Genomic DNA, 14,616 nt, shown 5'->3' with positions numbered 1-14,616 from the left:
GTCTTGGTACGCTACAGTATTGTTTTTCCCCTTCTTTATCAGTTTGGGATGGCACACAGCCCACTGTAGAAACAACTCTTCTCGGTTAGTCTATGGTGCTAAACGAGTCTCGGTTCTTGATTTAATGCAGTGGTTCTCATTTATCGTCTGTTAAGCCCCCACTGGGAGAAATGTTTTTGTGCGCCCCACCCGTGGGGTCCTGCCCCACTATTTAAGAGGCGCTGATTTAACTTTACCTATATGACCTTTGACCTCAGCCGCCTCAAGCTTGGACTCTACGTATACAAGTCAAAACAAATACAGCTCTTGACTTAACGTATACACCAACTGAACATCAACCGTCTTCACATTGGAAATCAGTATGTTCGTTGCTTTGACATCCACAATGAAAAATTAAGGGTTAGCTCCAAACCAGACCTTTGACCTCTGCTCCAGCAAGCACATTGACTCGGTCAATCAGTAGGGTCCTCGTTTGGGCACAATATGGACAAGATGTTTGAAGAAGATCAGTGTAAACGTTCCTTTTCATGCAAAAGTGACTTTTCCAATATGTCCAGAGAGTCTGCTTATTAACACCAAACATGATAAAACTCTATCTTCCCACATCTGACTCGCCCACCACTTTTTTAAGGTTTTTTTTTTCCCAAAAAGGCTTCGCGACACATTTTAAAGGAAAGCCTTGAGCTCTGCCAACTATTCGTCAGTAAAATCAAGTGTAGCGTTACAGTGTAAATGTAAAAAGGAGACAATTAGCATTAAAGGTACAGACACGCTAACATGTATTCCCAATAGGGCTTACCAAAGGCTCTTTTTTTCTTCAACATACTTCAGATAAACTATTATGGGACGTGTGAGGTGCTTTTAAAATTGTTGAAAAATACCATAATATGGAATCTTTATGCTGATATGACCTGTGACCTCTACTACATTATCATCTTGGCTAAGGTGTATGTATGTAATGTAATACTCCATATAGGTTTAAAGAATGTCTATTATAATAAAGAGTAGGGTTGTCAAAATCTTGTGATGTCAAAACATGGCAAGATTTCTAGTTCTCTGCATGTAGGGAGGACAGTTGAGTTTGCTGATGTTGTTTTGGCGTGGTTGCATCTTTTGGGTATCCACCTGCTTGAAGTTGGAGAAAAGTTGCAGCGGCCTTTTATTGTGGCCAACCTTACCTCATCATCTGAATGAGAGGTTTCAGGATGAGAGATCTTACACCTTAGAGGGGGATGGATTATGAATTAATAGTGTTCACTAATGTAGATTTAGAAAGATTTGTGAACAATCTTTGAGAGCCATGGCCCCTATTGTGTACACATCTTTGAGTTCAGCTCATGAAAAATGGGAACAAAAACAAAAGTGTTCAATTTATATTTTTGTTCTGTGAATACTGTGTCCATTTTCTTTTCATGGTGTGTAGTTTATATCTTTTCATATCTGTAATTAGTTCAGCAGCGAGTCTCGTGTTGATGGACTGTTTTAATTAATTTACGAGAGAGCGTTCCTAACCATGAAACGGCATTACACAGAGCTTGGTAAACTAAGGATCCCAGTGAAGTCCTGCTGCCTTTATCTATCAGAACCATATCAAGAAAAAGTAAAGATATCATCTATCAAGTGATTAAAAAGCCAATTTTTATTTATGGTTGCCGCCACTGCCACATTTAATTCAACCTGAGTTTTAAGACTTTAAGCCAGCCTTTTCCAGCTGTTTAATTGTTACCATGACAACCACATTTATTACACACGTATGCCACCTCAGCAGCCACCTAGTGATCATTCAATAACACCTTTCTGCTGGCTTGGCTGTCACTTTCAGGTCAATCAGCAGGAGCACTGATAATCATAACTCTAATTATTAAATATGAATGACTTGTTAAGGATTAACAGCAGGTGTGTGTGTGTGTTAATGTGTGTGTTTGCTCCTGGTGTGTATCTGACAATTATTTAGCATGAGGTGGTCTCGCACCACTGTGTGTTTGTGTGTTGAGTGGTAACATTAGAGAAAGGTATCAGGTTGACAGCTTGATGGGCACGCAATAGAACGACGCCATCTGCCATGGGCGATGCCAGTGCGGCACCCCCTACTGAGACGACAGTGAAGAGGCCGGGGGTGCTGGAAACAGTTTAACACTGCGTACAAGGTCCCTTTTTGAATGTGCTACATTAACACATGGGCAGTTTGTTTCCACTCCCAGCAGGGATTAGTGTTTGGAGAGAGGAGACATTTTTGATTTTTAATAGTATCAGTAATCAGTGACCCGATAATACCTGGCATGCCACCCTCAGGATGGCAGGGTTAGATGAAGTCACTTTTAAGAGTCACAGCAAGAACCCTATTGATTTTGCCTGACTTCAAGGCAAGATGTTCGAGCTAACTGGGATCACAAACATTGTAGATTACTTTACGACGCCATGTCAGTTTTGGAGTTACACTTAAAGGGGAACAGTATAAAATGAAAATTAAGCTTTGATGGTCTGTCTCCTTCAGGTCCTGCAACACCACCATGCGGTCCACGAGATCTCCTACATTGCAAAGGACATCACAGACCACAGAGCCTTCGGCTACGTCTGCGGAAAGGAAGGCCACCACCGCTTTGTGGCCATCAAGACGGCACAATCTGTAAGCATTGTTGTTGTTGTATGTGCACATTTGTGCAGTTTATTTGAAGACATATTGTCATGGTTCCCTAGCTTCATGTAAAATGTATTAGCCTTTTCTCTCAATAGCGCAGACCTCTTGACATTTAAACAGGGACCTTTGCACTGCAGCTCCCGTCCCGTTCGTTGTTTTCTTTGTGTTATGTGAGTGTTAAATGCTGCACCAATACACTCTATATGATAACCAATTCCCCCTTTCGGACCTCTTGTTGCGCCTGCGTGATCCATTTGGATCCAACTGGCTCGCTCGGCAGCTGCATTGATTTCCCATAGTGAGTCGATGAGACTTTGAGTGTGTGTCACTAGCTCTAATGGCACATCCATCCTCCCAGTGTGCTCTTTGACTCAACCAGTGCAGTCACACACACACACACCTTATTACAGCATAGATCAGAGATCACAAAATTGGATGTCACCATAAGCAGCGACGTCAAGTCGCCATTCGTCAACCTTAGCTGACATTTACCTGGCATGTGCCTGAGTAAAAGTCATCGTGAGGGGTTACTTTTGGAACTTTCTAAGGTTTAGCAAGTTGTTTATGAAAAATATGTATATTATTATTATGGTTATTGTGTATATTTTATTCATATATTTATTTGCATATTTTAAATCAATATTTTTTTGGTGAGCATTTTCCAGTATAATGTTTGTAAAAAAAAAAAAAAAAAAAAATTAGGACGTTCCCTGTACCAGGGAAATTTTTTCTAATACTTTTCTTATATTTTTACTCATTACTTGTAAGATTCATTTTAGCCTGAACGTTGGATGGTATTTTATCAAACTCATTTTTCCTCAGGGTTTTTTCTGATGAAGCAACCATACACAAAGCTTTCTGACAATTCCGCCATACGACACTATGGTTGATTCTGTGCTTCTTCTTCTCCTTAAAAAGGGAGTCATTGGGAATGTGAGCTGGCATGAAGAGACTGTTAGAATATGTACTTTCAAAGGCGAGGCGATGTGAATCTGACAGAGCGACAATATGTTCCGCTGTCAAGCCCAGTAGGAGCAGACGTTCAACCAGCTCCCCCTCCTCCACCACCACCACCCCAGGCGTGTCTGTCAAGAGCGATGTGAGGCGGAGGAAAACTGTCTTGCGGAACGCCGATGTTAAAATAGAGCTCGGCTTTATGCGAGGCGGCGTTCCGTCTGTGAACTCTGGTTGCACTACACAAAGCTGGCAGTCAATAATTGATTAGGTCTGAAACTCTTGTCGTACTCCGAGGCTGCTTCTGGTTGTTGGGTGACAGTCGATATAAGTGCTGAGCATAGAGAGACGTCTGTTGGAGAGTCTGAGATTCAGAGAGCTAGGTAGACCAGGAGGAAAGAGATGAAGTTCATAGAGAGACTGATGTGTCTTTGTTTGCTCACTCGAAATAGAGCTTTGTTCAAATCGTTCAGTCTGACAATGGCAAGTCTGACACAGCAGACGACGCCGAATCAACTTCACTTGTTGTCTCTAACAAGGATCTCAAGTTGGCGCTCTGCTTTTTACACCTGAAGCTAAAATCTCATATGGACTTGAAGAAAGTGGAAAGTGCAACTACACACTATATAGTCAATGGAAGGTGATAGTGTGACTCAGATACTACAGCATTGGCCATTATACTTACCTTCACCAGGTGGGACACTGTTTTCATCAGTTCAGTAAGTAAGTCAGAAAGTTTGTTCATTCATTTTCTACCGCTTATCCTCACGAGGGTTGCTGGAGCCTATCCCAGCTGTCTTGGACTGGTCACCAGCCAATCACAGGGCACATATAGACAAACAACCATTCACACTCACATTCATACCTATGGACAATTTGGAGTCGCCAATTAACCTAGCAAATTTGGGAGGAAACCGGAATACCCGGAGAAAACCCACGCATGCACGGGGAGAACATGCAAACTCCACACAGAGATGGACGAGGAGGGAATCGTGAAATAGTTGTGTAGCCTGCGCGCTAACCACTTGGTTGTAAGTCAGAAAGTGAGTTAGGTATTTATTTAGTTGGTTAGTTTTTTAGTTAGTTGGCCAGTGGTCAGTTGGTGACTGAGTTACAGTATTAAGTCTGTTGGTTTGTAGTTAGTTAACTAAGTGAGTTGGTTTGCTAGCTGGTTATTGACTGAGTTGTTTAGTCAGTTGGAGAGTGTGTAAGTTATGATATTTACGTAGTTGATTACTTACTTGGTTGTTGGTTAGTTATTTATTGTGTGAGTGAGTGGCAGTGAGATATATTGTATTTAGTTTTGTTTTTAAGTTTGTTGGTTGTTTGGTGAGTGACGTATTGAGAAGGTTGGTTGGTATTTCATTGGCTGAGTGAGTTAGTTGGCTATTTGTTATGTTATGAGTTATTTGGTTGGTGGGCAAGAGAGTTGTTGGTGGAGTGAGATAGTGAGTGAGTGAGTTAGCTAGTTGGCTGAGTGAGTCAGTTATACAATAGTTTGTTTGGTTGAGAGTGAGTTATTTAGTGAGTGAGTGAGTTTTCAAGTTACTCTGTCGGTTGATTAGTTATTTAATTGGTTTATTAGTTGGATGGTGAGCTTTTCCGTTAGTTGTTTGTTTACTTATCGTGATTCCAAGACCATTGATCTCACCCGGATATAAGCTGCACCCACCAGCTTTAAAGATATTTTTTAAATAGATATAGATATAGATATATAGACTTCACTTGTCTATATAAGCTGCAGGCATCCACTTTGTAAGATGGGATATTTACACAGAAAGACACACATTTTTCAACCAGGAATCCAACAGTGGCCGGGTCCAAGCAGTCCAAGCAGAAGCTGTCGTAGTTCTACACTTGATCAAACTTACTTAAGCTTTGTCAGAGTGAAATACAATCGCTGCATAAGACTTCAAAACATAACATGTACGTCGACTTGACCACTTCCTGAACCTGCACTCTAATCATCATGGGAACTGTAGTTATTTTAGCGCAAATCAGCCACATCATTGTTTAAGCTACAAGGTTCAAAGCATGTTCAAAGCGGCTTATAGTCGGGATTTTACCGTAGATTGTCAGTTTTTAAGTTACTCAATTGGTTAACGAGTGACTGAGTGAGAGTGAGTTAAATGGCAGACCGAGTTAGTTTGCTGGTTGAATGAGTGAGTGACTTAGCGAGTTGGCAGATTGAGTGAGTAATTGAATTGTTTGCTTGGTTAATGAGTTATTTAGTGAGTGTGAGAGAGTTAGTTATTCCATCGGTTAGTGAGTTACTTAATCAAGTGGTTGAGGGAGTATGTTAGTCAGCTTCTTATTTACTTTAGTGTTTAACAAAGTCGGTCAGTTGGTTAGTCAATGAGTGATTTGCTTGTAAGTGAGCTGGCTGAGTGAATGAGTTAGTTGGTTGAATAAGTGAATAAGTTGAATACGTTTTCTGAGAGAGTTAATTTTGTGATACAATAAAATGAAAATTCTAATAAATGTATTCATGACATTACATTACAGCTGGTGTGTGTCTGACATTAACTGCCTTGTCGCCCCCCCCCCCCCCCCCACCCCCACCCCCACCCCCAGGCTGAACCTGTGATTCTGGACCTACGGGACTTGTTCCAGCTCATCTATGAGATAAAGCAGAGGGAGGAAATGGAGAAGAAGGCCCAGAAGGACAAACAGTGTGAGCAGGCCGTCTACCAGGTACTGGTGTCTTTATTGTCTGCCTTAATTACTCTTATCTGAGAGACCTTTGACATTAAGACGCCATTAAGATTTTGGTAGACAATGACAGCTTTTTGCCTATTGGGCTTTATTCCCTCTGTCTGGTGATTGCCAAATTATCATCCCAATGTTGGGAAGCCAAATATGCTTTTTTTTGTACTGCTTATGCTTTCCGCCTTCTCGCTCTGCTCCTCCGGCTTAACCCTTACGCTTCTTCCCTTCTTTTCTTGGCTCCGCTCGTCTGCAGACGATACTGGAGGAAGATCTAGAGGACCCGGTCTACCAGGTAACCTCCTCCCTCACCATCCTTGCTTCTTCCTGCTTCCACCCCCCACCTCTTGGCTTGCTCCTATGTGTGTGCACTGTGGGGAGACAGCCCCTGCTGGGTACTAATGGGAAGACCACAATCCACATTGTGATTTTACTTGGGTGCATGTTTTTGGGTGCATGATCAACTGCTGTGGGAATATTTGCCTCTTACATTTTGACCCTCTTTCACGTCTTTTTTAAAAATGAGAACCTAATGGAAAAAGCTGTTTGACTTTCTCTCGACTTCTTCCACTTTTCCCCTTTTCTTCTTTTTTCTCCTCCTTCCTCCTCCTCCCATGTCCTCTCTGTGCTTCCGATGCTGTAGTACATTGTGTTTGAGGCCGGACACGAGCCCATCCGTGACCAATCGGAAGAGAGCATTTATCAGGTACTCGCCAGCTCGCAAGCTTGCTCATCATCCTTGCAAGTGGTGGGAGGGCTTCATGTCAAGGATGTTTGCCAGGAATGATTGCCTTAGCGGTGTACAACATCTGACCGGTGGGCCAGTTCTTCATCCATATATAAGGAAGTTCTACAAAACGTCTTACAAACCTAATTTTGGACCCAAAAATTTACAATAATGTTTGTGTTTTTAATGCTGGGTAGGGTTACAATTAACATTTGACATTTATTAGGCATTCATTTACATACCTACATTTACATATTGGACATTTTACATTGAACTGTAAAGTAACAGTAAACCTACTTTTGGCCCACCTTGTGTATACCATATAGGCCACGAATGGACGACAGTTTTCCTTTTTCTCTAGAAAAATAGTTTTATTTTCTGCGTCGAGAGATTTATACATGCAAACCGAACAGGTGGCGGCATGAGTCAGAGGTTTTCTTCCTATCACTCAAACAACTTTCAAACAGCTCATTTTTTTTAATTCCAGATTCCTTTAGTCTGTTTATGTTCTAGATTTCGTCTTCAAAATATTTAAGCTATTCATCACCTTATATTCAAGTCCATTTGTATTTGCCTTATAACGCATTTAATAAGCTAAAGGGAAAAGACATGGACATCCCTGCATGGACACATAAAGGAGACATCTGGAATAAAAGAATGTGTGAATCAAAGGCAAACAAGAAGCCAACATTCCTTCGGGAACAAGACCAGGGAGGAAACCTGTTCCCTGGGCACTCTCCTTAGAGACATGGGTAGACCTCCGAGGGGAGTACCAAAGGAAGGTGGGGGTGTATGAACGGATGCAGAGGTTATTCCTGGCCGGTGCAGAAGGCGGGACCCCCTCCTCGTTCTCCCCACCCCTTTTCTCTGCCGGAGATGAAAGAAACACCAGCAAAAAAAAAAAAAAAAGATTAATCACCAGACTCGTTTGATCTTTAAATAAAATGGATTGAAAATAAAAGAGTACTGACGTGCACACACACACACATACAGAAATCAGCCATAAAAAACGTGAGGCAGCCTCCAGCCACAGTGGGACCAATGTATGAATAAAGATGGCAGCTTCTGGAAATAAACATGTGAAGGAAGTAAACACGGCATAGAAAGAAAAGGGACAGACTGCGCAATATTCATTTTACAACACACTCCCATCAGGAAACATCCACACAGGGAATGGCAGCGCATTATTCCACACACCGCAGTGCTCATGCCCGAATTTAACCCTAAATATTTCAACCAAACATTCCAAACCAAAACTGTGGGGATCTGTGCTTCTCTCTACATCATGTATAGTACATCATGTCTCTCCGGTAGTCCTCTTACAGCGCCACAAACCTTGGATTTGCTCCAATTATATTTTAAAGCTGCTTTGGCGGCTCACTTTTAAATATTACCCAGCCTCAACTCGCCCTTGGCTTAGAATGACATTTCTGTGAGCCTTCGCATCTAAGTAAGGATCCTAATGGTTTCATTTTGTCCAAGTTAAATACGCTTGTATAATATCAATTACGGATATTGTTTTTTTAATATGGAATTTAATTTTTTTTAAAGCCTGCCACCAGGACACTTTTTCTTGTAAATTATTACACATTTTATATTATATTTTGCCACTTTTCCTGACTTTTTCATTTAAAACGTTTACTGATTAAAAGGATAATTTTAGCAAGTACAGTAGTCGTGGTTGGTCATACCACTCCACTCCTCTACAAACAATGAGTTTAAATTCTCTGTACTATATAGTTCATAAAATGGAACAATACACAAGCTCAATATTCACTTACATAGCTATTGTGTCCAAACTTCACACTTCAAACAAATCAGTTTGCTATCTGCGCTCAATGTTCAACTCTGTCAAATATTTCACTTTGTGCGACATGTAAATATTACATGTCTTCATCTGTGTGACGCTGACTTATTACATGTCATAACAGCCTTATCTGAGTCCGCATTTAAAGAGACAGTCTACTGATTAGTCTCGTAGATGAGGTCTCACTCTCCACATTTTCATTTTGATTATCTCACACACACCAAAAGGTGATCGACTGCCAAATTAGGGATGGGCATTTAACAAAAGTCATTTGATAAATAGCTCTGTTCATTTAATGAATTGTTTATGAATGTGATTGAGCTAGTTTAAGAAAGTGTTAATCTGAAATTATATTCCAATAGCTATGTACTGTATATTCAGAAGTGTAAAATGGACCAATGGACCAAGCCAACTGTAGCAGATGAAAAAGAATTTAAACATCTCATCAACTGAAGATGTGGACATTATTACTCTGCAGAAGTGATGATATACTGACTTTTCCAGCCTTAGGAACCTCATTCCATTCATTTCCCGCCAGTCTGCCTTGCAGCTTTACACGTTAACTGAGTTCATGGTCATCTACCAAACTCCTAAATGTCGTCAGAACTACTCCAAAATATCATTGTACTTCCTATTTGACTTCTTTTGCTGCCCTTTTAGGCAGCAGACTAGGGTGGGTCTGAACTATTTGGGCCTTCCACTTCTGAAATCAACGTATGCCTGTGTTGTGTCAAAATGTCCTCAACAAAATTTGTTAAAATTCCACAAGATCAACATTCAAAATTAGACATCTGTAAAAAAAAAAAAAAGTTGAGGCATAAAAATGTTTTGTGTCATTTTCTGGATGATCTGGAGGTAACAGTCTGTCTTGGCTGTGCTCTAAATTCTTGGCCGGCTGTGTAGGTTCCCACCAGTCAACAGAAGGAAGGGGTCTATGACGTCCCAAAGCGACACCCAGTGAGTGGCGTCCACCGTGTTTGCCCGCTCCTGCCAGTCTGCCTCCCCATCCTCAGTCAAACCTCTCAGCCCGTCCAAGCATTACACGATCTTCTACCATGTCCATTTTTGCTCCTCCCCTGATTGGTCAGTCATTGTATCTCCCACTGGGTGTGATTTATTTATGGCTCCCCTGAGAGGTTTGCTGGGAACCAGTGCTTTGTGCAGTGCGCTGCTCCTCTGATTGCGGTGGCTGTTGCCCTCCTTCCTTGTGTTCCATGTGCAGATGCCATATTTGTGTATTGTGTGTGTATGTGTGTGTATGTGTAAACGTGTTTATTGTGCTCAATCAAGCATGCCTGGCTGTGGTTTGCTAGCTGGTGCATCCACTTTAAGCTCGCATGACCTTCTCTCAGATTATATTGTGACACATTCTGCCACTGTCAACTTTTATGAACAGGTTTGAACATATACACCAACTCTACACAACATAATCTACTGAGATCTTACAGGAGCTGTATCGAAAAGTCTGCCATTACAAAGACAATTGGAACAAATCTAAACAGGGTTATGCTTGGTACTACTGCTCCACTCTAGTCTTGTTAGTGCAGCAACATTCGCTGGATCTGCACCACTTGCTCCTCAAATGCAATTGGATTGGCAAAAAGTGAAAAATAATGTCTCTGCACATTTATTTGCATCCTCAGCAAAAATTGTTTTGACAATTTCAAAGAGGGATTGGTTCGTTTTTGCGTGATCTTGCTAACAAAACCACAAATGGCTATCGAAAATGCTAACTCTTGATCAATAGATGAACAGACAAATGGGCAGATGAATAATGGATGGATGGACTGGGGAAGAGTCAGATGGAAAGGCCATGGAACACTAACAGATAGATGGACGAATAGATTGACAGTCATATGGGCGGGAAGATGTTTATCCAATCGAATGCATGGACGGATTCATTTATTTTTAAAAAATCCTCCAAACTAACAAACAAAGCACAACAAATTGTGATTAAAATAACAGCCCTCACTCAGGATCGGTTTTATGCTGACAATTCTGATACCAATAAATTGATATACGTTTGTGTGCAAAATTCACCCAAAGAGGTAACGGTGTCGCTGGCTGCTTTGCAAAAACATACAGGCAACTTCTGATGGTTGAAATATGAATTACACCTCTCATGAGTCAAATGAATCAAATAAATTGTCTAAAAAAAATTTGGTCTAAAGCCCAAAAAACACACCCCGCCAAGTACCCAGCCTCCAAAAGTTTTAACATGCCACCCCAGCATGACATGTTTTGCAGGGTGCAAAATTGACAGGTAATGACAGGTAAGTCCCACATGGTAGACATGATTGTTTTGGCTTTGGTAGGCCTGCACAATGTGAGACAAAGTGAGTAGGAGATGCTAGCTACAGTCTGCATGCGGCAATAGTACGAGCCAGAGGTGATCGGCTTTTGTGGTTTTTGAAAGGCATTTTCCGGCATAGTATGCCAATCATGCTTTTTTACAGAAATCAGTCGATTTTGATCGGAGCGCCCCTAGCTCTCACTAGATATTTCAAATAGTCACAACAGATTAGTAGATTAGTCAGTTAGATCTAATTGTTTTTTTTATAAACAAAACAACCATAACTGGCCCCCAACATAGACGGATAGTTAGACAGGTGGATGGTTGGCCAGTTGTGTAGTTGTAATGTGCAATGTTATTAACAGGAAAAACAACAGCAAACAAGACCTTGATTGATAGAAAGATAGATGAACAGCTTGATGTATGGACAGTTTTGTCGTTTTTGCATAACCCTGTTGAAAAACCAAGAAGAAATTAATGAAAATGATAACATGGTCTTGCTACAGTACCCCACTTTAAACCACCCTTTTGCCCTCTGTGACAAACTGGACAACATTGTCCTTCTAAAGGCTACATTTCGTGTATGTACTGGATCTCATTAGATTATGTACGTGATCATAATATCAAAGCTGGTTGTTTTCAGAACATTTGACTCATATTTCTGAATTTCTATGAAGAATATTCAACCTTTACCTGCTCATAAGTTATGCTGCAAATCCCAGTTATTGTAAGTGTGTTGGAGGGGTGGGGCGTGGGGGTTTCTCTTAGTTATTGGCTTCCCGCTGCTGGCAGTTATAATGAAAGATGACCTTGGCTACTGTCAGGCTGCAGCGGCTGTAACTCCACTGCTCTTTATCTGCCCATAAAGATGCGGCTTATATTGCTGGTGGATTTAATCTGCTAAAATCTCCCAAGTCGTAATAAGCGGCCTGCTCTCCTGTGAACACATATATGTATGTGTGTGCGTGTTTGTAAGAGTTTATGTGTGCATAAAGGGTTCCAAGGCTCCATCCCTTGTTGATACCTGGAGCGCAGCATTTTCAGTCTATTTACTTGCTCTGTGTGTGTGGCCTTAAATGGCTAAACTGGACGGGGCCATCTCAACAACACAGGCTCTGTCAATTTTTGGTTGGCTTGGAATTAGTCTTGCATTTTCTCCTTTGGCCGTCTTATCCAGAGCTGTGGTAAGAAGCTTACAGGCACCCTGGTACATATTTTTGTGTGTTTGGCCTCACCCATCCTGCGGCGCATGCTGCGATTTGGATGGGCTGTCATGTTGGCAGGTGTCTGCAAGTGAGCAAATCCAATTTTTTGCTGCTGTTGTGCCGGGTTTCAGTGTTTTCTCCACTCACCCCCACCCCCCGGTGGGTCAGAGCAGCAACCATAGACAAATAAATGGATCACAGGCTTTTGTTGAGGTCTGATTGATCCAGTAATAACCAAGATGCAGCTAAAATCTTGTCTTTAGGAAACTAAAATTAAGTTGATGCCATGTCATTCTACTCATATTAATGCAAAGACACTATTTTAGTTTTCACTTCCGGCTTTTCCCTGTTAGAGTTTGCTACAGCGAGTCAATTGCATGAATGGTTTCGGCTAAGTTTTTACGCCGAATGACAAAGACTGAAATGGTGTTACTGTAGAGCAGGGGTCGGGAACCTTTTTGGCTAAGAGAGCCATGAAGGCCAGATATTTTAAAATGTGTATCTGTGAGAGCCATATACATTTTGCTTTAGCTATTTGACTAAAGGAGGAAAGTTTACATTCACATGTTTTTTTGACATCTCAATGACCGAGGTAGACTACAGCATTACCCAGTAATAATCAAGTTTTGGTGTTTGACCTGGAAAATATCATCAGGAAAGATAGATATGGTTGGCCGTATTGCAGCAGAATATAGATGGACGAATTAAAATGCATAAGAAAGTTGTTGATTTTGAATATTATTTTTAACAGTCATTTCAGTGATGGTTTACTTTAAAATGTTAGCAAAAATGCATTTTTATTGTGGTAAGAAATGCTTGAGAGCCAGATACAGTCATCAAAAGAGCCCTACCTGGCTCCCGAGCCATAGGTTCCCTACCTCTGCTGTAGAGGCTACTGACACTGTGTCAACAGTGCCCCTGCTGTTCAAGCCAAGTAGTGCACTGCATTTTGTCACATTTTGTTTCCATGTGTCAAGATGCAATTAATCAACACATTCAAAAATTCACACAGGCAAAGTAATTCTCAACAATAGATTAAGCAGTTAATTGGTTATCATACCCATCCTTGCGATCAAGCACTGAGCTATCAACCACAGTTATGTCGCAATTACCAATCTATTCAGTTATTTAGCACTAAGACATCTGTCCTACAGTAGCATTGAGCTGTCAGCCATTTATCCTACTTAAATTTTCAGACATAAAAAGTTCCTAAAGTCGTCACAGATTCAAATTCTAACAATTGAAATTGTGCACCGTACAAGACAGAACTGAAAAATAATTACTAATAACGTCAACCGGGATTGGCTTTAAATCTCTGTGCACTGTGAGTAAATAACCCGCTGAGTTAATCGGCAAACTAAACAAAAAGAACCCCCATGGTGGTTAACAATGTAGAAATAATGCACTTTGCAATTGAATGTTTTCTGCCTCATCACCCTCTGCTGCTGCTGTGATGCTTTTAACGTTTTGGAGGAAAGTGATTACCTGCAGAGCAGCGCCGGAGTGGATTTAGCCTTTATTTCATCGTTGGGATAGGATTGATGGCAGGCGTCGGCTTTTAAAGCACATCATTGCAACTTTTCCAATGAAATGATAGCACCCGGTCTCGAACATGACCCGGCATGCGAAGCAATCTCTAGTGTTATTTACTGTGTCGCCATCTTAAACAGGGATGGATCAATAAAACACACACCCTCGCCAGACTGTTCCAATCTACCAAGCCCTTGACCCTAGACCGAGTGGGAGTGTTGAATCAACACCCGTTTGCACCTTGTGGTCCTTTTACCGACAACTCTGGCCGATTATTATCTTTGTGTGCTGGTGTGAGTCTACTTCAGCGAGTGTGTGCGTTTACTGTTTGTGATCCATCACTCAGCAGGGGCTCAGCAAGATGGCATTAATTATAGAGGCTGCATTAATTACTTGCGGGAACACGTGCACAGGTAATTACAGTTTCCCCCCTCAGAGATAGCTAATTGATAAGCAGTGGCTGCATGAGGACAAAGCACTGAATGCATGGGAATACTGGACCCCGCCACAGAAATAATAATGATGGTCATGGAGACACTAGCACGTATTGTTTAGATAGTGTTTACTTATGTAGCAATTAGCAATCCATTCAGTTATTTAGCACAAAGACAAGCCGACATTTGTTAGTGCAACGATACAAACACAAAATTCACAGTTTGGTTCTTTTCGATATGTTTGTGTTCCAGTTCGATATGTTTTGGATACCCCAAAAAATTACCTTGTGTTTTCTAATTAGAATTTTATTGAAATTGGCAC

At 41.2% G+C, this 14,616-nt stretch overlaps 1 protein-coding gene across 8 annotated transcripts in view; it reads left to right on the top strand.

Moving 5' to 3' along the window:
• The window catches only part of dab1a (DAB adaptor protein 1a), a 206,394-nt gene that overhangs the window by 174,887 nt on the left and 16,891 nt on the right, over positions 1-14,616 (top strand). For 4 of the 8 annotated variants that reach the window (XM_058072449.1, XM_058072454.1, XM_058072450.1 and 1 more), the window contains 3 exons: positions 2,495-2,626; positions 6,167-6,286; positions 6,555-6,593. In XM_058072449.1, the coding sequence (XP_057928432.1) occupies positions 2,495-2,626; positions 6,167-6,286; positions 6,555-6,593 (291 nt within the window). Of the gene's footprint in view, positions 1-2,494; positions 2,627-6,166; positions 6,287-6,554; positions 6,594-6,941; positions 7,005-9,735; positions 9,790-14,616 lie in introns of all 8 variants that reach the window. The other 4 variants (XM_058072451.1, XM_058072452.1, XM_058072453.1 and 1 more) reach the window with 4 other exon arrangements.

Source organism: Doryrhamphus excisus, chromosome 5, assembly GCF_030265055.1.
Source record: "Doryrhamphus excisus isolate RoL2022-K1 chromosome 5, RoL_Dexc_1.0, whole genome shotgun sequence".
Lineage (NCBI taxonomy): Eukaryota > Metazoa > Chordata > Actinopteri > Syngnathiformes > Syngnathidae > Doryrhamphus > Doryrhamphus excisus.
Note: the sequence above shows the minus strand (reverse complement) of the source record. Positions and strands in the feature narration are given on the sequence as shown.